At 35.2% G+C, this 25927-nt stretch overlaps 1 protein-coding gene across 2 annotated transcripts in view; it reads left to right on the top strand.

Moving 5' to 3' along the window:
• Positions 1–25927, top strand: part of COG5 (component of oligomeric golgi complex 5) — a 174843-nt gene that overhangs the window by 71565 nt on the left and 77351 nt on the right. For both annotated transcript variants that reach the window (XM_015627190.3, XM_015627191.3), the window contains exon 7: positions 2157–2287. In XM_015627190.3, coding sequence (XP_015482676.1) covers positions 2157–2287 — 131 coding nt within the window. The remainder of the gene's footprint in view (positions 1–2156; positions 2288–25927) is intronic.

The raw sequence follows: 25927 nt of genomic DNA, 5'->3' as shown, positions 1-25927 counted from the left end.
GCATCTATAGTGGTACAGCTAGCCACTGAACCTGCAGAAAGGCCCACTGCTTTCAAGTCCTGCTGAAATGCATTGTCCCAAGACATTCTGTTAGGATTGCAGAAAATTTGGAGAAAAGCTGCCGATTTTAACAGATTGGCAGGAGGTGGCTGCCAGTCGGAGACACAGATGGAGGTATTTGGAGAAGCCAAAGCAGCATGGTCTTTCTGTTCTTTTCTTAAAACCATCAGAAGGAATAGATTTTTAGCTCTTGAAGTGACTTTAGATTTTGAGATAAAAGACAGCAGGAAGAAACAGTATCTTTTTTGGTAATTTTCCTCAAATTTTCTGTGGATTTAGGAGATTATAGCCATATTTTAATTTTGTTTTGTTTAGGCAGCCTGGGCTTCCAGATTATGATTTTATGCCTTAAGCGAACTACACAGAAGTTCTTGTATTTGTGGTATATGTAAATATTTGGTAATATTTGCACCTTTTTTAATCCCTTTGCCAAGAAACTTCTTCAGAGTTTACTGTGGCAGTAGAGTGAATCTGTGATAGTGCTTTACTCCTTTTTTTTTCTGTACAGCTAAAAGAAAAGGGGTCAGAAAATTAGTCTTCACACTCAAGACTTGCTCTTTGGAATTTGTGTGAGTTCAGTATTAGTTTTAATGGGTTCATATGCCAGACCACCTGTAGAGATGCAGCTTAGTCACAGCAAAAAGTTGCAGGGAAATAAGGGGTAAGTGTGGCTGCTGTGGCCTGTGGCAAAAGCAGCTCTGTAAACACACCAGCACACAGGGCTTCATGAATTGCCTGTGCTGTCCTGCTGCTTAGCTGACCTTTGACCCCTCTGATCCATTTTTAAACAAATGCATGCAGGGAAAAGCATTTGCAAGTCTATTCTTAGTAGACTAAAACCTATTTGACATACTGTACTGTTAAGAGAGACGATTTCCTTTGTGCCTTTACTACTAAGCTTTATGCAGTATTTCAGTAAGCTTTTTGTTTCCATTTCTTATATGGTATTTTTCATGTGCAGATGTAGGCATGTTCTATACATAGCTGTAAAATGATTCACTTGGAATTTTGTGTTCAGTTGTGAACATGTGATTGCTAAAATTAATTTGAGAATTAGATCAGTTTTTAGTGAATAAACAAAAATAAATGGCTACTAAAGTGAAAGGTTATTTGGCAAAGATTTAAAAGTTCAGTTGGCTTAGTTAAAATGTTTAAGTCTAGCTTTGTTAAAATGTTTAAGTCTGTGGCTTAATAAACTTGCTTTGAGAACTAAAAGGAAGATAACTTTATTAGGAAATCATAGAGGACTGGTTATAAATGGAAATAGTGGAACACCATCTTTTGACAGAAGACTCTGATACTGCATGAAATGCCTTGGCCATTATTTTGTTAGTTTTATATGAACTTTCAAAAAAAAAAAAAAAAAAAGTGGAAAACCTGCTTCATTAAGCAAAATGTTGAAAACTGGTTAATTGAGAGTAGTCCTGCATTATTGTGGTGATAAGCAGTAGTGTGTAAAGGTCCAGGCTACCTGGTCAGGGACAGCTGGATTAATTTAAATCCAGAAAGATAAAAAGGAGAAAAAAAAATAATTGAGAAAAGATGAATTTGAATAGATTTTTTTTTCTGCAGCTGCCAGTCCAGCCCAGTAATCTGTAGTTTATGGCTGATGGTGATTTCCACAATGGTAATAATTTTTGTGATGATTCTGTGGTTAAAAAGGAAAAAAAAATATTGTTTTATTTTTGTACCATTCTTTTGTGTTTGATCCCACATTCTTATTTAAACATCTGGTTAGATAAATTTAATAATCTAGTTAATTCTTTGGGGCAAAGATATGACTTCTCTCCCCTTTTTGGCCTGTGATTTTGATTCTGCAGTTCCTAGAACTCATGTTTTACATCTCTTCAGAAGCCTCTGGGTCTAGAGAAGTGTCTTGAAGTAAATTCAATGTATTCAATATCCAGGTTTTCTTAAGTGATAGTCCTCCGATTTTCAGTTTTTCTGGTATAAGACATTACTTTGATATACTGTATTGTCAAGTGTTGTATACAAAAATGTCTCCTGGAACTGACTGTAACTTTGAAATGTTTTAACTTGCTTAAAATGTTCCATTATCCTGTGTCATGCTTATCAATGTTTTGTTCCTTTTATAGATTATCTATCTCAAGGAATAGATCTGTCTGGAATAGAAGTAATTGAAAATGACCTGCTTTTTATTGCAAGAGCTCGTCTTGAGGTGGAAAACCAGGCTAAAAGGTTGCTTGAGCAAGGTGTGGAGACTCAGGTAAAATACACTTTGTTTTCTACTTCTTTTCAAAAGTAAAGTGTAAAAGAACTCGAGCTTGATTTCTTTTGCTTTGTGTACCACTGTCCAGTGCAAATTAAACAAGAAAAAAGTCTTAAGTGAGAAATTCTCACACATGACTATATTCAAATAAATTGACAAAACTGGTCTTGTACAGTATTTGCAATAATAAAATTTGACAGCATCTGACCCTATAATTTGGAAGAAAGTAGGTGAACTGTAAACACTGTCATAAAAACTTGATGCATTCAACACCATATACAGCATTGCCAGTGTTGCCAAGTATTATAGAGAAATACAAAAAATGCAGTTTCTTAAAACTGTAAAAAGATTTCTGCATTTTAGCTGTGCAGAAATATATTGAAAAGATTTGAAAGATTTGCATTAAAACTTTAAAGAGCAGTTTAAACTTTGAGGCAAATACTCACTGTTGGGAAACAAAAATTAATATGTATAATTACATTAATTCATATTAAATGTAATTATTGACATCTCAATAACCTGGCTATATCTATTAACTGTTTGCAGTATCTTTAGTGCTATTTTCTTGCCTTTGTAAAATTTAATGTTCTTTTGTCTATACATTTTTTATATTCTTCAAAAACTATTTTAAATCCTCTTTGCCAGAGTAAGAGGAGAAATGTGGTGCAAGTTTCTATCAAGTATGGATCTTAAATTATAGAACAAAGAGGCTTAGAACAAGACATTTTTATGCTGTTTCTTACCAGAAGTGTTAAACTTCTCTGTAATTCAATATAGCATTTGTTTATACTGTTGAAGATTGACATGAAAATAGAACAGATACAGAATAGAAAACGTATTGAATAAATTGGCTTGGTTAAACAACTGATGATTGAAATTATCGGAATGTCTCCAACTTTTACTTAGATCTGTCATTTCAACTAGTTTGCTGCAGTAAGAAGTCATGGTTTTGGTAAATACCTTTGACTATTTGCTGATAACAAAGTGGTAGGAAAAAACCACCCCATTTTTCACTTGATTACTATTCCAGTGTTGAAACTTCAGGCTATTTGAGCATGTTGCCAAGCTGTGATTGCACTTTTTGCAAGCTATGAAGCATATACGTTATTAAATAAAGATTGATGGAAGATAGGGACTAAGAAAAAGCAAGCGGACATTTATTTTAAATGTAGCTAAAGTCTTCATCAGCTTGAACTCTTCTAGTTTTTCATGTCAGATTTGACCTTCTCTGATAATTTTCTCTTCATATTAAGTACTAAAATGGAATTGACAAAGAAACCCCAGGGAAATCAATCCCACTCCACCTGAAAAATAGACAGATTTATTAGGTGTTCCAGGCTGTCTCCAGGTAATCCAGAGATTATTAAAGCATATGCCTGTTGTGCTTTAGCCAGGGGCCTGTTTCCAACAAATGGAAGAGTGTTTGGAAGAAAATTATTAGTGCTTAGTCATATCAGAAATGGGGATGTTTTCATGGGGAGGTGCTGGGTTATGCATCACAGGTTTGTTGTTGGATATGATTTGTGAATTTGATGTTGAGAACAATTGTTTGCTTTAGAAAATACATATGCAGGCATTGCCCAAGACATCTAGAATTTGAAATGTGACTAGTGAATAGCATGTTTGTGATTCCTGTTATTGTGTTTTATTGCCAAGCTGATTTACATCTATGCCTTCCAACCCCTGAGTTTTCCTTAAAGAGAGCATAGGACCTTCAGCTTTTCTCCTGCAGTAGGCTCTACAGAATTCCTCAGATGAACTATCTTCCTGCCAGTATGCATTCTGACAGCTGTTTGTACCTTTGAGAACAGTGCATGTGTTTTTATCCAGGCGGTTCTTCAGTTATTTGATACTCGTATTTGCAAATGCAGTTTTAGTTTCCACCCTTGTTTTCATCTGCTCTGTAAATAATACATGAGATCAGTTGCCTACGTAAGAGTGAGCTATATTGCTATATTTCATGCAGCACTTTTCAGCAACACCTTAAGAGAAAAATTACCCTTATGTCTCTGATTTAGAGTATTTTAGTGTCCACTTAGAAGGGAAGCAGGAAGTGGAAATACATTTTACAAAGTAAGACTGGAAGTATTTATTTTTCAACAAAAGTCATTAGAATTAGGTGAATGTCTTCTCTAGAATTCAGGTTTTTTCTTCAGAGATGTTGCTAGAAGTTACTCTGACAAAAAGAACAGAGCTAAAAAGTCTAAACTGCACCTTTTATCATTTTTATATATTCCCTTTCTTTTGGATAGAGACTATTGTTTTATTGTTTATTTAATGATGTGTAAGTCACATGCTAATGAGCTGTGCACAGATTTCCCCCAAATAATGCCCAGCAGTAGCACATGAAAGCAGATACTTATACCTAAGTAATACATTGTCTTTTTCTGTTCAGTGTAATTCATGTTTTTATGGCATGTCCACCACTGTGGTATTTGTGTATTTCTCAGAAAAAATGAATCTTTTCCCCTTTTGGAAATGTGGCATTAGCCACTGACTGCTTTAGAAGTGAAGCCTTCCACTCCTGTTCTTGGTGGAATCTTAAAGCTGTCATCTGGGTATAAACTGGAAGTGTCTGTCAGTGTGTCTAGACTTAACAGGCTCTCATAGAGCTGCAAACCACACTTGCCTTCCTAATCCTTTTAGAAAGACTAAGCATTCTTTGCTATTGTTGACAAAAGTAATACAAATAATATCAAACCCAACCACATGGGTACCAGTGGCTACAGGCAGGTTTTTTATTGTTCTGTGTGCTTTGTTAGGCACTCCTATTGTACATAGCACAGATAGAGGGTCTTTCATGACCCACAGAACAATTTAAAGAAAATGGATTCTAACCCCATCTTTCTTTCTTTCTTTTATTTATTTACTACTATTTATTTTATAGTCCTAAACTCCTTGCTAGCTTTCCTTCATACAGTGAACAGGCTTATGGCAGATAGTATAGGAAGCAGGAATGACTGCTTTAGCATCAGATGCATCAGAGAAGAACTTGATTAAAAGCCACCCTTCTAACAGAAGAGCCAGCAATGTTTTCTGCTTTAAAATTTTAAAAAAGACATATATCTTGCAACCACCTGAAACATCCCCATCATTTCTTTTGCCCCCATAATGAACCCTTGGCTGAATAATCCAGATTTGCTCTTGTTACCACTTCACCCCTGTTTTCAACAGTAATATTGTGTAAAGCAGATCTGAATAATAAGAAATTACTGGGGGAAAAGAGAAATTTATTAAAATCACCATATATCACTTCCAGGTAAAAAAGTTTTTCCAGACACAGTTTTATGTCTGTTATACTTGAAAATGAGAAAACTTTCTTTGCAACTTAGCTCATGCTTCAAACCCATCCTGCTGTATATTGCCATGGTAGATGTGGGACTTACAGCCAGGGATAACCAAACTTAGCTCCACTTGATGATGATGACAACATTGGTAGCTTTAGGAGCCAGGCTGTGTGTGTGCAGAAAAGAGTTGCATTTCCATCTCCTCCATCCTCATAAAACCTTAGTTCTGAGCTAGGTTCAGTGCTTTAAACAGCAGCTGTGGGTCACTGTGTAAGAAGGATGGATTTTTGCATGCGTGAAATATGTTAGGAACTTATGTTCTTGTTTGTGACTTTACTGATCCCAATTGTAATAATTAGGATATGGATTGTGAGGTATCAATGGTAGCATTAAAGATTGATTAAAATATAAATATCCACTTTGGTCTAGCAGGATGTGGTGTGGAAATGAGAGCAGAACTAAGATTTTCCTGGGTTTGCACTTTAAACAGTTTGTCCTTCTGTGTGTAACAGAAATGTTCTGTATCTTCAACCACAGAATAAAAATTTTCCTTCCTTGTCTCCTGGAGGAATCTGTAGATATCTGACTAGCTGTTTGGGTTTTTTTGTTTGTTTGTTTTTGTTTGGTTTTTTTGTTTGTTTTTTGGGTTTTTTTTGTTTTTTTTGGGGGGGGGGTTGTTTGTTTGTTGTTTTGTTTTTTGTTTTGTTTGTTTGTTTGTGTTTTCTTAGGTTTTAGACAAATTATGTAATTTATTATAGTCCAATTTCCTTATATAAGGTGTGGACAAATCTACTTACCTGCCTAGCACAGGTCTGGAGAAAGTCAGGTTCACTGATAATTCATTGAAATTGTTCTGGTGATCATGTAATGAAGTGTCCTAATCATGTTAGAGAAAGAAAAACATAGGTGTAAACCTAAGAAGCATCCTTTGTTGAATTGTGTGTGCTGGCTTTTTTTAAATACATAGGTTAATTTTTTTCCAAAATGAAGAACTTTGCTAATTATAACCTTGCAGAATAAAGAAGAAGGAAAAATAACATAGATAAATAAATCCTAAACTGTATTTCTGACATTGTTCAATGGCTGGATTTGTATACACAGGATGAATAGGTAAACAGTATGATCTGTTATTCACATTGTAACATCTTTATACTATTATTATTTTGGGCATATTTGGGGGCATTTTGAGTTTTCATATATTAATTAATTGAGAAGAAATTGTTTTGTGAATTACTCTATTTTGCATTCTTTTTCGTATTGAACCTTTCCAGTTGTTGTCTCTGGAAAAAGAACAGCTTTTTTTACATTAAAAAATTACTAACTAAATGTATATACATAAGTGTTCTTGACTAATGCTATTTAGTGCCTGAGAAAAGTGATGGGAGGATGAAGTGTCTGCATAATTAACCAGTTGTCTGGAGGTGATTATCCAGGAGTTGCTCTCAGTTCAGGGTTCCCTAAGCTAGATGCTTCTGTAGTACATCTTGCAGTGTTATGGCAAAATTGGTGTAATTAATCTGAGATCTCTCATAGACTAGTATTTAATCTCTTGTCAAGGATTTCTGATAGGTTTTCTTATCCCCCAAGGGATTGGAAGGGAAAGTAGCTACATAATTGACCAGTTTTCTAGGCACAATCATCAAGAAGTTGCATAATTTATTTAATTTCAAGGCCCTCTGAGCTGAGTGCTTATCTACCACAGCTTGCAGGGTTATGGCAAGATTGGTGAAATTACTCTTAAATCAATCTTAGGTCAGTGTTCAATCTAATGTCAAGGATCTTAAGCAATATATGCACATACTATCCTGTGGAAGCATTTTCCAGTCATGTGAATGCACTTCAAGGTGTTTGAGATATTCAGATATTAAGAATGGTTGGCTTTGGGCTCCATTTTCCACTTTTTTGATGAAATGTGGAAAAGTATAATAGTGTTGCATTTTCTAATTGCTTCTAATTGTTACTGCCAAAAGTGTGGATGGCTCTTGAGGCATGACTGTTTGGGCAGGGTCCTGTGATCTTGGGTTTCTCAGTTTCTTTCAATCTTGCCTACTTTAGCAAGAATGTGTGCTGCACTGAAACATCCTTTGTTCTAGATTAGTTCATGATATTTAAACACTTTGATTTAAATCAAAGTATGCCCACTGTTTTTTGCTGGTTTAGTGTCATCTTCAAATTAATACTACCTTGTGAAATGGACTGTGCAAGTGCATGAATATGCTTTTCTACAGTTGTCAGCTCTGTGGAGATGTGCATAGCTGTAGAAGAAAGTATAATGTTGTACCAGGATGTCATTTTGTGTGCCCTGTGGTTGTGTAGGGGCCTCTTTAATGTTCAGCTTTAGTTCATTTACCTTAGTTCCATTACCCACATTGATGTACTGTGCTAGTCAAAAGAACAATTTTAGTTTCCAGATGTTTTTGCTTACCCTTTGCTGCTTTTACATATTATCTATCATATTTTGTGATACCTTTTAAATAATGCAAGCCCTTATGCACTTCAGCATGTCAGTGGGATTGATTGCTGTTATGTAGATGTACGTAACCGCATAGGTGTGCATAATTACAAAATGATCATTAGAAAAGCAAATAAAGTAGAAAAAAAAAGAGAAAAGAACCCCTCCAATCTGGCTCATAGCCATTCATCTTTTTATCCATATACTGTCGGTTCCCTTCACAAAAAGCCTGGAATAACTGGGGTTAAAATGCTACTAGAGTATGCTTTTTTTAAAGTAAAAAAAGTAATCATTGCTTCTTCCTTTTTTTTTTCTTTTCTTTTTATTATGACATTTATTTCTATCTTGAAAGCTAGTAGCTGGAATTTAACCTAATTACTGTGAAAAATTTAACCAATATAGTACTATAGGCAGTAGTTGTTATATTTCCTTATTATACCACAGTGTTGATTTGCTGCAGGAGATCCTGATGGAAACTAGACTGAGACAGTTATTTCATAATTAAGTGATTGACTACAGTATTATATAGAAATAGAAGGCATTTCTGATTATTCAGTTTGGAGTCAATTTTTTGAATCTAGAGTAAGAAGACTGAAATCTTATCTGTAAAGAGGAAAATTTGAACCTGCTTGCTACTTTTGGCATAAGATGAGGGTGGTAGCTATAGTTGACTTTAAATCATCTAGTTTTGTTTAGTGAAAATGGGGTATGAAATCCAAAGCCTTTTATTTAAATTAATGTTAACCACCCATTTTACTGCTCCTTCTAATTCTAATGTAGAGAGAGAGGACTTATTTGAACATGTTATAGCTGTCATATTGGCCTTTGTTGTGAAAGATCACGATGGCATTTGAGTCTGTTTAATTAAAATCCTACTAACTTATACTGTTTCTAGCCTTGCTTTTAGTGTAGCTCTGTATACATATGGAGAATTTTCACTTAATGTGTTTAAATGTCTTAACAAGTTTTCCTCTATCCTAACCTTTAAGTTTCTTTGTCGTAGAAATATACTCACATTGCATTATTCAGTTTTATTTTTCATCTTCAGTCTTGCAGTTATGGTTTTCATGATCTTGTTAACTTGCTAAATCAGATTCCTTCATCTGGCCATCTGGTGCATGGCACTACTGAAGGAGTTTTCTATAAATCTAATTTTTTTTTCCTTGAACTATTCTATTAAGATGTGATGCAGCAATGTATAGCTCATCTAACAACCAAAAACTATCTTCCAAATATATTTTAGTTATATCCTACATCTGAATGGTGAACTTCATGGGGATTAACCAAACCTTATAAAATTTCCCCTTTACTACTCTGGTCTAAAAGGAGTTTGTTTTATCTTAAAGTATGATCTAATGGAACTGAAGTGTTAACCACGCCTCAGTAATTCAAAATCACCAAGTTAAACACTAAGCATGAATTTATACCTCTGAACTATGGATTAAAAATAAACCACAGATTTCTCAGCAACATAATCGGCTGATACTGATATAACCTAGAATATCCTTTCAGTTTCCATAGGAACAGATGATAAAATGTTTTGAATTTTGGAGTAGCTAAAATGAATGTCTGACTTCAATATAGTTCACTTTTACTTCGCAGCTTGCAACCTCTGCATGCAAGGGCTAAAAATGTGCACTTAAAAAGAATGTGGAATATTGACATAACACATATTAAAGTGATTTTAGGAGCAGTTGTAACAATAATAACAAAAAATAGTATTGCAAGTAAAAATAAGATGTTTCTATGCATAATTCTTCAGGTGTTACCTCAGTATTTTATTATACAGGTGCAAAAGGTGTTTTCAATTCCATAGGAAAAGAGAACCATTAATTATTCCTTTGTGTTAATGGCTTATTTATTGAATATTTTACAAAAAAAAATAAATAAATCTGTCTTGTTGGTCTTCTCTAAATTTCATGTCCAGCCACTCTTTAATCTCACTGTGTTAGATTGTATTAGGGGTATTTTCTGATTAACATAATTTTTAGAACACAAGAAAACTTAATGTAGCCAGAAAGAAAAGATCAGAAAAATTTAAATGGAATAGGTAGTGTGTTATTTAGGTGACTATAGCAAAAAATGATTATTGAAGAGCAGGCAAGGAAACATGCCAGCTGGAGTAGTACCTGTTTTATTGAATGTTTGACATCACTTTAACAGGTCATGTTGCTAAATCAGAGGAGATATGTTTTGAGTGTAAAAACATTAGGAATATTTATTTATTTATCTATCTTTTTGGAAAAATGGATCTGTAACTCCAGTATTGATATAGAGGGAAAATATGGAGATCTTGTTAACCAACCATTAGGAATCTGAGTGCCCATAACCTGAAGCACTGTGCATGTAGGTAGAAATGATAGTGTGTGACTGATTTTTCAGTACATGCACTCCTTTAATTTTTTGTACCTCATTTAAGGTACAGCATATTCTCTATTTATGATATTTGATGCTTAAACATTTTGTATGAGGAAATTAGGATGGTACTGAAAGTAAAAGTTAAGAAAAAAGAAAGAAGCAAAGTGGCAAAGAGGTAACGAGTTGTGATAGTTTCTTTTTTCAGTGAAACAGGTTTTTGAGAGAACAGAGCTGCACTGTGCTAATATAGTTCAAATAGTAATTTTTTGCAAGTATCTGTATTCCAAGACTATTTTAACCACCATTAATAAAGAGGAGTCATGAGAACTGTAGTTATTGGAACATATGGACAAGTTCAATAGTGACATATTGAAAATAGAAGGATTTTAAAATAAAAGTAATATCTAGGGCTTTCCTGCTCAGTACTAGAATGTTGTTTGCTGTTGTAGATGTGTGGAAGACCCTCTGTCACATGTTATTTTCTGAATATTGATCCTTTTTCATTAATGATTTAGTTTGCAATTTTGCAACATCCTTTAGAAAATTCCTCACAAAGTGTGTAGTAGGTGTTTGAGGCAAGTACTGCCAAACTTCATTCCACAAGTGGGGAAATACAGAGAAGTCCTCAATACAAGAAGTAAACAAGTAGGTTCTTAACAAGTATTTGAGTTTGCAAGTTTCTATGCTTTAATGATTAGGCAACACTGGCCCTTTTTAACAACACTGGCCTTGTTTCATGAAAATAACATCTTTTTCTGAAATCCTGGAAGTTCTATTTCCTCACCCAGTAATATCTTCAACTGTAATTATTAATTTGTTGAAATATTTTCAGGTCAAGTAGGAAAAACATTGTAAAATAAATGTAAGTTTTGGTTATTTAATTTATGTTCAGCAGAAAGTTTTCAGGTGTGGGGGTGAGCATTAATTGGGTATGGAAGGCCTTCCATCCACCACCTTTCCCTGTTAGCAGCTCTTGCTGGGAGTCTGCCTCCCCAGCTCTGGGCTGTCCCATGGCCATGCAGCTGTGCAGCAGTCTCACCTGCATTTCACTCCACAGCTCTGTTGAGCTCCTGCAATATTCAGAATCAGGTTCAGAACTTAAAAACTTAAAGATTTTTATGTAGCAGATATTGAAATTATGAACTGTCTATTAGTAGGACAAACAAAATGCACAGGTTTTCCTTTTTGTAATGAGGCAGTATGGGGAGTAACACAGTACTCTACATTAGCGACTATTGTTTTGTAAAACCTCCAAATTCTATTAGTTTGAGGTTAGAGAATATTTTTTTTTCCTGTCCTTTGGATTTTTATTTTTTTTTTCTTCAAATCATATTCAAGCAGAGAACTGAGATATGAAGTGGTATTGTTTCCCAGATTTGGATTGCCTGACTGTCTCCACTGGGGTGGTTGCAGTGGCAGCAGCTTCCTCTGCGGTATCCATGTGTCCATGGTTAGGGCATACAGCTGTCCTGCCTTCCTCCATCCTCCAGCTGGATACCATTACACTGCCATTTCCCTAAGTTTGAAAATGCCTTCAGAAGCATACAAATTAAGAAGTTCTCTCACACTGGACATCTTGCTGTATTGCCTCTGTTGATTTTCAATCTGTGACCCCAGCTGAGCCCACCAGCTGCCTTCTGAGTATGCTATATTTGTATCTGAGAGCCCGGTATTTGTATCTGAAATAATACTGCAGATCAGCCCGTGGCTCAGGTGAACCCAGCAGAGCTGGGAATTGCCACCTGCTTTGCTGTTAGTGTCCCCTGCAGCTGCTGGAGGAGGTGTTGGCTCAGGGCTTTGGGTGGCTTAGCCAAGGGCGTGATATTTCTTGTTGATCATCGGTTAGCACTCCTGACTATTAATTGTACTTCTGCTGGACACGTGTTCCACAGAGTAGTCTGCAAAGCAGACAGCCCCAGTGAGATGTTGTCAACAGCAAATGGAGCATGAAACATTTGCTTTTCCCTTGTCTCGGTGGCAGGTAGTACACCGTGCTGTAAGGAATTCATAATTAGTTGATACGAGGCACAGACTCAAATGTACTGCCTTTAAGCAAATATTGAAAACAGAAGAAAGCAAGAGACTGCATTTTGAGGAGAAACCTGCTTGAACAGACACATGTATATTTAATCAGTCTTCAATAATTCATGTAATATTAATGTGAAGCATATGGTAATACAAGTGTTTAGTAAAATGGTTTTGGCTAAAAGTTTAATACCTAATTGGGAGTTGTTGCCTTTTATTTTATATCTTAAAATTCTTTGGGAAAAGGTAGAATTAGCTTAAGTAAATTATTTAATATTACTATCACTATATGTGTTACACATATTTAAGTGAAAATAGTTTAGTTCTTAAAGTCACTAAGCTTCTTTAACAAAAAACTGTGTCTGACTTTGCGCAATAATTTTGTGCCATGACCTCTTTCAGTGCCTTTCCCAGAGAATCCGTCACTATCTAAACTGTCATTTTTTCCTTTACTGTCTTTTTTTATGACAAGATTTTTTTGTTTGCTAGTTGGATTTTTTTAAAAAAAAGACAGATGCAACAAATATCATAAAATACAGATAAATGTTATGAAAACAGAAAAAAAAGGGAGACATTGGTATTGCTTCTCAGTTTTCTAGGTTTCTTAAGAGTTTATATGCTAATGATACTCTATTAAAATGAAGTTAAATCTGAAGATCTGTATCTTTTTAACTTGACCTTGTCTTGTGATGCCATAAAATTCATCAAGTTTTCATTTAACAGAGTTTGAAAAAATTTGATAGCAACTATTTTACAAGCTCTTTAACCAAGTGTGGTATTTCTTTGTGTGCAATAAAGATTGTTAGAGCAATTACTTGAATAATCAGTAAGTTACATCTAGAAACAGGCCCAGCATTTCTGCTGGGTAAACATGTTGGAACTGCAGAAGAAAAGAAAACATAGTCATCTTTGGAGACATCTCATGCCAAAATTCCAGATGTGCAGGTCCACCTCATTCATTTTCCAGGGCTGTAGTTTTTCCCCATACACAATGGGCTTTCCAGAATGAAAGGCTTGTAAAAGAGGAGGGAGTGATGAATTCCTCAGTGAATACTGTTGGGAAATGGGACTGCTTGGGAAGCACCTGGGCAGACATTTTTAGAAGCCAACATTTTAGGGTAATAGAGGTAACATAGTAGCAAAAATAGTCATGAGAGTGTTTTGTCTCATCTAGGCAGAATTATTTCATGCCAAAATCTATCCCTTGTAATGTTTACTGAACCATGCTGAGGCTGCACTGCTGTTCTGCCTCTGTCGCTCTGACAGAACACGAGTGCTGCAAGTGCCCATGCCAGGGGCGAGAGGGGCAGCGTGTCCATGCTTCATCCTGCTCCTCTTGGTCACAGAGCACACGTGTAACAGGCATTGGGTGCTGAAATACAGTCCCTCTCCAGAGCTCAGATGGAGCTTTGTGCAACTATTCCCCTCCAGGTGTGGGGAGAAAGAGAGGGTGGAAGATGAACTCCTTTCAGTCTTTTCCCCTCCCTCCTCCAGCACTGTATATGAGCAAAGCTAAAATCCATATGCATTTGGGAAGGAATGTGTGCTGTAGTAGGAGTTACCAGCAAGGAGGATGGGAGGGTGCCATATGTTCTCCTGCACTGCAGGCTTTACTCTTTCCTGGAGATTTGTTCTAAAATCCTATTGATTTCTTGTCCAAAAAATTTAGTTGTCTTTTGTACTTGATCTGTATTATAGAAGATCTGACTATTCCTGCTTAGAGTTGCTATCCTTGTGTTTATTGGGATGTAAGTATTGACTTATTCTAGAAAAGCCTGAGACACCTTGTTCTTTGTTATTAATGTTAGATGAAGGATTTTCCTGAATTCAGATCTAGGTCAGTATTTATTATTAGTGTTGAGGTTTTTGTGTACTGCATATTGAAAACCACATTTCTCAATTACATATGTTTCATCCAGTAGAAACTTGTGCTGTGACAATGTTGTGTTTCTTTTGCTGCAGGTTTGTGGTTTTTTTCTGCCTAAGGAGATTTTAATACATGAGGCCTTTTCATTGTCTTTCTGCTTGACTCGTGTTTTATACCCCTTTAAAATGCTCACTAGGGATTTCAATTTCAAAATTGTCTGCAAATAAATACAAGCAACCTTTTCACAGACTTAAGGCTTTTTAATTTGCTGTGCAGCTACAGCCTAATCTATTCTTTTGGGGAATTCACTTCCCTTGATTTAGGATCAGAATTCTACCACACCTTAGAATTAAATTTGATCTACCTCATGATCAAGGATATTTTTCTCCTTAATAGAAAATATCATTCTTCATAAACACCCTCTGACAGTGTTTTCATATATGGCACAGTGGGAGAGCATCACTCGGTCAAGTATATGTTGCTTCAGTGCAGGTTATAAAAAATAAAATAGTAAAATTAATAAATTCACAGAGTTCCTACAGTGAGCTAAGAAACCTTGTGCTGGTGTAGTCTGACTTGTATGGTGCTGGACACATATTAAATTCATCAGATGGTGAGCTGTAAGGTGTAAAGAATAGCAAGTATTATGAGCTGGAAATTATATTCTAAAGTGGGAGATTTGATAATTAGTTAACTTTCATTGGACTGAACAATATTGAATCTTAAAGTGTATAGCCATCTAAATAAAATAGTCTTTGCTCTGAGATTTGACATGGCCAAACTGCTGACAAAAATGAAGAGGGTCATTGAAGTAATGGCCTGGCCTGTAAACATCTAAAGGTCAGTCTCATACATATTATTTTAAGATGGAGACCTGTAAATAATGAAGTCTATATTTATATTTTATATTCTTTATTCAGTTTAGAAATCTTAAAATTTTATAGAATATCTTTGGCATTTTTTTTCAGAAAAGATAAACTTTAGCATAGCTATTAGTTCTGTTCAGAGTCTTTCATTCTTAATTCTAGGACAAGTGACAAGAGCTTTAAAAAATTGTTAGCCTGTTGTCTTCAACTAGATCTCAGATTACTTTTTTAATCCATAACTGAAACCTTTTTCCCCTCACTGAGAGTATCTCATACTTTGTGCCTTGATAGTGGTATGTGGAAGAGCGAACTCAATCCTACATCTTGATAAATAACTGCACCTACATATAATTTCTCTTGCACATTAAACTTCTCCTGTAAAGACTTTTCCCATTGTATCTGTATACAATTTTTATGAACAATTTATGAACAATTTTTTTTTCTTGAAACCTATATAAGTAAATAAAGTGTGCCTCAGGTAAAAGTGCTAAATGTTGTGAAACATTTTTGTTTTTTACATGTTATACTATTATGTATTACAGTTTCTATAAGAGATTTCTGCATGCTGAATTTTTTTTTTCTGTCCCACACTTATTTATATTTCATGGTAGTTAAGTTCACAGTTTATGTGTCATTCATACAAGAAAAAATACTAGGGGAATAACAGCTGAATTTTAATAATGGATGAGGAATTACTTAGTTACGGTAGTTTACCTAAGGCCCTTTTAGTTAAGGATCTCTGTCAACAATCCCTTTGAATCTTTTATATATACTGAAGGTTTTTACCTTGGCTGTGAGAATTCAGAAGAGATGAATTCTTCTGGCGAAGCTGATAATACTACTCACAATTTAAATGTTCATTTTTATGACTGTGTTTGTGGCTTTCTTGGGATGGGGGAGAGGCTGGGCTAAATTAAAGTTAAGATTCTATTTATTGTCCTTATCTTGTGCATTAGACCCAAGGTATTATTTGACGTCAAGTAGCTCATCTCTTCTGTAGACAAAAGTGCTGCTCATACAAATAGAGATTTTGACACTGATTTCATGAGAACATGTCATGGTGTGTGATTGTACATATGTGCTAAGAATATTGTTTTAACTGAGAATTTATTGAATTTTGTCTCTGAGGATCTTTATTATTGTTTTGAAGTCACAGAGAGTTTTCACACTAACTAGTGTCATTGAAGAACCCTTCCAACCCAAGCTGTTCTGTGCTACACTTTACAGAGCATCCAATTACACAGCAGCATCTCATGTGAAGCTTAGACTGGAGCATGAGGCACATTGTCACAGTCAGCCAGGACTATTGAGAGACAGCCTTTTTGTATTCCCCTGAGCTGGGATAAAATTACAAGCCTGTGATACAGAAACTTCATTAGTGTTTTCAGTTAAAGGCAGAGTTTTGGGTTTTCTTAAATATGTTCAGTTTGTTCAGACTACAGTGTCTTTGCTCTGTGAATTCTAAACCTGTCCACCATATAAATGTGTATAAATCGTGTACCATGATGGTTTGCTGTCCTCTCTTCTGCTTTTTTTAGGTCCATGAGAATGTTGAATAGAACCAGAATTAGGACAGTTAATGAGAGACACAGGTGTTGGAGTGTCATATGCTTGGGTTATCTCACCCTATTCTTTATTTTCATCATTGGACCATGTTTGCTTGGCTTACTTAGGAAAGACACTTAAAATAGCGTAAGCCTTGCTTCAAATCAAAACATGTTACATCTATTCAAAGGTACATCTTCTCTGTCACAGAAGTAAATTACTTTGGTTTGGCATGAGTTGTTTCTGACAAAGCCATCTTGGCTATTATTTAGCACCATATTAAAATTTCCTTGTGCATATCAAAAGGTAATTTAGCTGTGCAGTCAAATGCAAATAAGTTATTACTTTGTGGCAGTAAGACTTAAAATATTACTGTGCTGTTTGATGGTCCAGTTTTGAAGAACAGGAATGCATGAGATGCTAATTTCAGAATTTCAGACTGTGCAACATATCTCCAGTGTTAATGACTTTTTAATGGGAGAGCTTTAAACTCCTTCATTATTGTTTGCATTTCAGCTCAAATTTCTGGGAATTTTCTCACATAGATGGGTAATTAAGATGCTTTCTGGACATAATTAGTGCAGCATACTGTAATTAATGAATTTGCAATCACAAAATGTAGATGTATTCTTGAAGTCCAACAACTGGGATAATGAAAACATTTACAACCTGTATCATTCATGGAAAGCACTAGTACTCCTTAATATAATTTGCAATGAATCAGTGAACTCCTTTTCTCCTTCTTCAACCCCCGCTGATGATAGTTATTTTAAGATCAGAATTAACACTTACGTATATACAGCTCCTGTAAATCAGATAGATTTTAAAAAGTACATTTTTGACAATGCTGAAGCTAAAGTACCTTTTCTAGGGTGGGTCACACATCAGCTGTAAATATCTGGCAGAATTCTTCTGTAATAAAGTGTTTATGAAAGCTTATTATTATAATCATTCTAGATTTTTACATCTGTACGTAGCTGTACACATCCATTTAAGAAGTAAAAGCAGGCATTTTTGTGGGCTACTATAGTTGATTCTCTTGACAGCCAAATGAGATGATTAAATGGGACTAACATCATCTACTCTGAAACCTTTTAAAAAAAGTCACATAGTTGAAGACAGTTTCTGACCAGCTGTTACATTAGATGTCAAAGTGTGTGCATCTAAAAGTTTCACGTTACCTCTCATCCCCTCTGTTCTCTCAAGATGTTGGAGAAAACACATCTGCTTTTCAAAAAACAAAACAAACCAGCAAAATAAAGGGATGTAGAAGATATTAATGTAATGATGTAAATTTGGAATATGGCCAAATTCATTATATTCTAAACTGTGCTCATTCTGTCTCAGTAATAGGATTTAGAAGAAATCCTATTTTCTTCTTAAAAAAAAGAGCACAAGAAATTTTAGGAATATAAGCCCACTGTCACAAGAATAAGAATTTAAATACTGAGGTTATTTAGTATATAAGGTAAACAAGTTATGCAAATAATATATATATTAGGATATAAGACAATGACTGATACAGAGGAGAGAAAATTGAGTCCTTTAGACTTTGCATTTTCTAACCAGGTCACACACTTGCTGTCCAACAGAGGGTTTCAGAGTAGTAAGCAATTTTTACATCATGTTTCTTACAAAAGTCACAACAGTAAGAAAAATTATTTGTTAAGTATTAACTTTAGACCAATGAAGGTACTAATATAGAAAATTTCTGAAACAGTCATGTTTAAAATGTAAATTTTAAGAATTTAATGTGTGTCATTTATGGATAGTATTTCCATTTAAAATCTGAGAAAACTCTGAAGAGGTCTCTGTCTCAGAAAAGGTGCTTGCATCTGTCTCTTTAAAGAAAGATGGAAGTTTGCTTCTTTTAGTTTTCAGCATTTATTCACACTCAACATGAAATCACCGGTGTGTTGCAGAGTCTTGACAATACAGTCAAGACTCCTTGTCATGAGGAGCTTTGGTTAGTCATTTTACAGTTAACTTTAAAAATAAAGTACACTCAGTCATGATATTCATGTGCTCTGCTTTCCCAGTCATGCCAAAGAGTGCAAAAAGAAAGTAACAAAAATTGCATTACCATTATTTTTGTAATACATGTTAGAGGAAAAATTGTTAACCACTAGAAACTTCTTTACTTGTGAGAATATCAGAGTGCATGTGCCTGCATTTAGAACAGAGGATCTGCTAGGATGTATTTAGTTTCTTGAAAATTGCAAAGTCCTGAAAGTCCAAGTAGAGTCATTGTGATAATAATAAGGTGGAAAGGTGTTTGCATGGAATTATTCTTGGATATTCTGCAATTTACTTTTTTTTCAAGGACATCTTCAGCAATATTTCAGTGCTTATTAACTGTTTCACAGGCATTGATAACCTTTACAACAGTGTGAAGGCATATTTGTATATGACAGCTAGTTAGGCTGGAGCAAAATAATGGATTTTTATCAGGAGTTTATAAAGGTCTGCTTTACCAACTTCTGACCAACTTCTGACTTATTATGTAAGATAACAATATTTTAACAATGGTATTATGTTAAAACTCTTTATTATGCTTTAATATATCCATAATGTCAAGACTTGGCTGGCATTCATGTTGTCAAGAGGCCAGTAAAAATTACTTTTGAGTATAGCTTAAGTGTGCAGAGATTGCAGTTTAACTAAGTAATGTGGTAATTCTGTTATATTCTTCAAGTAGGCTCCCTTTCTTAAGTAACTCTTTGTGGACTCAAATAAAGAAGCTCTTAAGTTTTCAAATTTGAGTTCTGAAATTCATATCTTGTTGACAAACTTGAAAAATGAAAACTTCAAATGAAAAATATGCATTAAAAGACACTTAAATGTGTGCATATATGTAAAATTCATCCTTGATTGCTGACTGCTGCAAGTTAACCTCAGCAGTGTGTTTATATAAGGCATAAGTGATGTCCCAGTGTTTATCCAAATGACATTGACACAGGCTATAGCTATTATTAGCCCAAATGTTTCCCTTTTAGGAAACTTTTCAAACTTGGTCTCCTCTTTTGAGTTTATTTTGATACAGGTCCCTGAAGAGATCATTCCCTTTTATTACAAAATCTTTTGCCAATTTTTTTCTTTGAAAAAGCAAGCTAACGACACTTACACATAATTAGATCCTCTGTCTCGCAAATGACCCAGACAAGTATTTATCACCCAGGAAAGTTCCTGATCTAGAATTTTTGTAAAAGGGATATCATATTATATGTCAGAACAATTCCACAAAGTTCTGAGGTGTTCTGAGGAATTATAAGAAAATGTGTATATGTTAAGCTTGGGTTCATTTAGCTTGACCCCAGCCATTTGGAGCTCTGAAGTCAGAAATTCTTGCAAGAGTCAAAAATCTGTATGATAAACATACAGTGTGACGATTATTTTTGTTGGGATAGCTTATCTGACAGAATGTAGGCAAATAGGTATTCTTTTTTCTGTAGCCATATAATAGAATGAATCTGACTCTGAAAAAATGCAATTTTTTTTTAATATGAGGTATAGATTGTTTTTCTGCCTTCTTGAGCCCTTTTAAATTCAGTGTTAAGACTTAAAACATGGATTAGCACTGAAAATGCTGGGTTTAGTTTTCTTTAATGAAAAGCATGTTTTAGGGTGTAAATCCATGTTTAAATTACATCACCTTGGAGAGTTGTCTTAATGCCCACTGGTGAAATTCAGTATTTTAGTGATGCTGGAGCCAATCAAGATCCTTTATTACAAAATTTGTTAAATCATCATCATCCCTGCTGGGTGAAAGATGATAGTACAGTTTATAATGCTAGATCAGGATTAGAGCTAGGCCTGCAATTCTTGTTGCCAGTTTGGAGTGGATGCATAGGACTGTGTAGCACTTAGGCCTGGGAAAGAAACTAATTTATTTTAGGATTTATTCTTACATTATAAAATCATCCTTTGATCTCTTAGAAGGTTAAAGAATATTTTATTGCCCTTGAGATTTTGTATGCAGGCAGACACAAGCATTTGCACTGATGTAATGATTCAACAAGCAAAGTTCAAATGATCAATAAGAAACCATAATTTCTGCAGTGCTGCTATATTCTTTGTCAGCAAATAACGAGGGTGAACAAGGATTCATCATCTCTCTAGAGAAACAGCACAAGTCACTAAGGCAAGTGGAGGATTCAGACCACAGTAACCCTTGCCATAGCTTGTCTTAAGTTTGCAAAACTAAAAGAAAAAACAAAAGAAAAGAGAAAAAAAAAAAAGAAACTGTAGTCCATCATTCTAGAATGGTGTATATTTTTGAATGCATTGCAGATTGTGTACTTTCTCTCTTCAAAATAAACCCTTTAAAAAAAAAATTCTTTTTTTCTGAAAAAAGAAACACTCTATTTTAAATCACAATAGTGAACAGAAATGCCAGCAATTTAGTATATTTTGCTAAAAGAGCCCTCTCCAGGGAAGAGGCTCATGAACCAACCAGGATTTAATTCAGAAAAGAAAACAAGTCTAAATTACTGTAATCAGTGAATTTTTGTTCAGATCAATAATAAAGAGCTGATCCTCCAGAGCTTTAATATTTGTATCAGTTTCAGTAAGGATATTAAGGGTCTGATGGGTAAAGACTAAGCGAAATATCTAAAGCCTTCTCGATGACAACTGCCCATTAGGAACAAATATACATAATTTTATTCCAACCAGCAAACTACAGCTTCTGAGCCTGTCCTGAGCATGCGAATGATGTGCTAATATTTTTCTCCAGGCTTAGTCAGTAGATAGAAGACCTATAGGAGAGATACCCATTTTTAAATCAGAATCTGGATCTAGAATCTATCGAAAGGATCAGAAAGTGTACCTGGGGTGGTTGGGAAGCTGTTGGAGATTCCAGGTGACAGCATGGTTACAGTGTGTTACTGCCCTTTGTAAGGTAGAGGTTAGAGGGGTGTAGTGCTTGTGTAACAAAAAAGCCTTTAACTACTTATTCCTCTTAGAACTTGAAAAGCTAAAGTGAATGTAGTTGTTTATTTGGCTTAAAACTACCTCCCTGTTTCTGCATAGAATGAGATGTTACAAGACAGCTTGCTGAGGAATGGCAAAAAGCTGACACTTTCTACAGTTCATTTATTCTGTATGTTCTGTATAGCTTGTAGAGCAGTCTTCCCTATCTTGACCCTTTCACAGCTTGTTGTGTGAATGTTTTGACTGTGTTTTGGTGTTAAATAGTTGTTCATAGTTGCTTTTCAGTAAACCTCTTGTGTTCTAAATATTCAGAATTTGTCTCAGCTGGTCTGATAGTAGACCAACTGGTGCTGGAGTCAGAATTCCTAATGAAATGTTTATTATTTCTTGTAATTGTTCAAAGTTTATGCATATACCACATATTTCCACCCCCAAAGAACTAATTGTGCAAAAGCAGAACTCAGTAGCAAATCTTTTAGTGGGCTGTGCTTAACCATGCTGTGTTAACAGCTGTTTTAAGTGATTCAACTACTGATGATTTTTGTGTAAACCTTTCCCTCTAGAATTCTGCCAAAACATAATACTTTGGCACAACTTGAAAATACTCTGGCTGCTGTTTGCTTATTATTTGGCTAGATCTAACTTCAGAGAAATACACTTAGGCCACATTTGAGATAGTTTCTTCCTGGCCAAAAAAACCCTCCAGTTGTGTATTGGAGAAGAATATTACTAACAATCTGCTGCAGGAAGAGTATCCTGAGTTTGAGAATTGATTTAATTGCTGCTCAGCCACAGACTAGCACTTGTACTCTTTCTCACATTTTGGACCTTCCCACCTGTTTTTCACTACTGCTCTAGACTTTCTCAGGAAGCATGTTTTTTACATGGCCTTCAGAAATATTTCGTAGTACACTCTCTTGGAATTCATTTCCTTTTGAAGAAATGTTGTTAAGTAATGAAGACTCTATAATTAAAAAGTAATCTTGAATTGTCACTTACCTTTAATTTTGATTGGAATAATTATGAGTTGTTTTGTACCTGTTGGTTGAATATTAGTAAAAATAATCAAGAGGAGATAGAAGGCAAGGAAGGCAAAAATAGCTGAAGGTAGAGTTGAGTATAATCTATGGTTGTAGTGAATAGGTAGAGAAGGCTTTTCCATGGAAAAAAGGCCAATTTTTATTTCCAAGGAATAAAGCACATAGCTGGTATTTAATTTTGTGGTAAGTATTTATGTTATTTGTGTTAATCCAGCCCTGTAACAAGCATAAAAGTGTCATCAGAATTATTTCATAAATAATAACATCATAAATTACAATTATTTTTTCTTTGTTTTGCCCTTTTTCTATCAAACCAAAGAGAGGGTAAGGCATTCTTTTTACCTTTTCTCAATCCATGGCTCATCTCTTTCAGTTTGGCTTTTAGGATGCTGCTGTTTGTTTCCTCCTTCCCAGCTGTTCACTAGAAGATTCAGGACTCAAGCAAATTCATTTGCTTTCCTACTTTATTACCAAAAATGGCGAAATTTTGCCAATGTTGTCATTTTCCTATCTCAATAATAGATAATAAAGTTGCACATGGGAGTTTTTGCATATCTTCAATTTTTTGAGTGTGGGTGGAATACTATTTCAGGCTCTTACTCTGAAACACTAAAACATGAAAGACTGTATTATGTTTTTTTTCCATGATAACCAATATTTTTAGCTTATTTCTGATTCATCTGAATCTGAGATAAGATATCAAAGGCACAGATACAATGCTATGTAAAAAAGAGGGGACAACCCTCCCTAAACTTTTGGAAATGTGTGGGTTTTTGCATTTTACCAGAGAACAAAGTTTCTTGACATCAGCTGTAATTGAGTTTGATAGGAACTAGTGTGGAAGACAAATTCTGTTGAATGTAAGGACATCTAAATGCCACAATGGACAGGGTATTTTGGTTCTGTTGCATTTTTAAATGCTGTATAGATTTATTAAAAAAATGCATGAACAGAAGATTTTTAAAAGACTAATGAAGAGCAAAAACCTCTTCAGAGCCAGATACAGACATTGTGAGGAATTACTAACACTGCTTAACTGCAAGTAGTAAATTCTGGCACACCTTATTGCTGATGTGAAGGGATCTGTAGTCTTCACCTGCTCCAGCTTTGCAATGAAATCATATGACTAACACCATTCCTCCTTTAGTTTCAGGTTGTCCCCATTCTTATTAATGAAAACATAGGTGGCCATCAAATGGTTTTGCTAAAGACTCTGAACTGTGAGTTACTATAGATTTTAAGGTGAAAGGAGAGTATGGTATATATGACCCAAGAATCAGTATGAGTACGTACGTATATTCTCTTATGTAAGTAAGATTGTATAATCTTTAAGAGCTGAAGAACATTTTTGTAGAGAAGATGCAATTTGATTTAAAGAATTAAAACCACCCAGAAAGATTAATGAACTTATCTATGAATGTATCTGTTAGGTAATTGTTCTTTTTAAAGGGAGAAATTGTACTCCTGAAAAATGCAATACTAATGTTTCAACAGATAGTAAAGCAATTTTCCCTTATTATAGTCAATGTAACCAAGTGTGGATGCATGTGGGACAAAACCTGTGCACAGGTACTGTGGAGACATGCAGTGGCAGTATTTTTAGGATTGTCTGCTGGAGGAGGTCCTGGCTTCACAGCAGCAGCAGCTGATTTTCTAACCAGGCTATCACTCTGAAAAGAAAGATCTCATCTGCTTCCTAACATGAGATTAATTGCCCAATGTTCATTTATTACTGTGGGCATTCTTGGATTCTTTTACATTTTCTTTGTGCAAATCATTTTCCTCAGAATAATCAAGAACATTTAAAGCAGTCAGTGATGAAAAACTGGGGGTTATTACAATGATCAGCAGCAATACAGGATATTAGATGATGGGTGACAGAAGTCCAAAAGTAAATGTATTTGTGAAACCAGTATTGAAGTGTTCCTTTCCCACTAAGCAGTCATGTTACTGAGGAGTGTCAGCAATTAAAAGTTAGGCTAGTCAGGAGTAAGTACAGCAACTGTAATTTTGGAACACATCTTAAAGGGTAAAAGAATCTTTCAAATCCTTCTCTTGGCATTCCCAGTCATGTTGCTGTATTAATATTTTATGGTTCTGAAAGCAAATGTCTTTCTGAGGTAACAAATATTTTGGTCTTCCAAATGTATTGATTTAATTTAACTTTTCCTTCTAACATCTCTGTTAAAATACATTAGATAATATTTTAAAATGGTAATGAGTCACAGGAACGTGTAATACTAGAAGAAGACTTGTACCGACTGACAGTTAAAGATTTAACGGTTGTTTCTAGAACTTCTCAGCTACCACCTTTAATCCTTAAAAGGCAAATTTTAGAGGCTATCTAGTTCGGATTTCAAAAAAGGAATTGGGTGCTGAAAGAGATCACTCCTGGAAAAGGGAAATACTTGTCATTTCATGCAGTGTTCAAAAGAGAATGTTCTCCTTCCACAGAATATTCCATCTCAACATAGTTCTTTGGGTTGCATTTCAAGCAGCTGATATCTGTACTGAGGATGATGTGCTGTAGTGGCAATCAACCTTTAATCCGTGAGCCACATGTAGCCCCTTGGGGCAGTGGTGCAGGGGTGTGTGCCCCTGAGAGCTCCCCGCGTGCCAGCCGCGCCATCCGTTCTTCCTGTGCCAGTGCCTTCCATGGTGCTCCCCGATACATTCTGTGCACAGGCCTTAAAACTGCTGTGTCTATGAACATAGCCCACATTCACACACTTTCTTGGTGTCCCAGCACTTCTGATAAACACACATGTGTTGAGTCAGCCTCATAACCAGCAGAGGTTTCTCAAGAGTGAGTTCTGTCAGCTTTATTCCTTTGGCAAACCAGCTTAGTTTCCTTTGGTTAAAGGGTGTTCGGTCTAGTGGATGGATGTGTGAAAGGTGGAGTGTGGTATTTTGTCTGTAATACTTCTTTACCTGTGGTATTTTCAAATTCAAACTGAGGAAGGATAATCTAGACTTAACAATAGTAAGGATAACCTGTTACAAGATCAATACAGAACAGTTTGGAAAACCATATATGGTGTTGATTCTCTTCCAGTATGGAAGAATTGTGTCCAGTGAAGTTCTGCAGGGATTTTCCCCAGGGCTAGCACTATTCAGTGCTTGCATTAATGGTCTGGATGATGGAATACAGAATATACTTATTAAATTTGCAGGCTACACTTGTCTAAGAAGGATTAAGAGGTCTTGTAAGGACAGAATTAGAGTGATCCTGTGAAATTGATTTGAAAAAATAGGATGCTGTTAA

The sequence above is a fragment of the Parus major genome, chromosome 1A (assembly GCF_001522545.3).
Source record: "Parus major isolate Abel chromosome 1A, Parus_major1.1, whole genome shotgun sequence".
Lineage (NCBI taxonomy): Eukaryota > Metazoa > Chordata > Aves > Passeriformes > Paridae > Parus > Parus major.
This window is presented reverse-complemented; position numbering and strand designations above follow the sequence as displayed.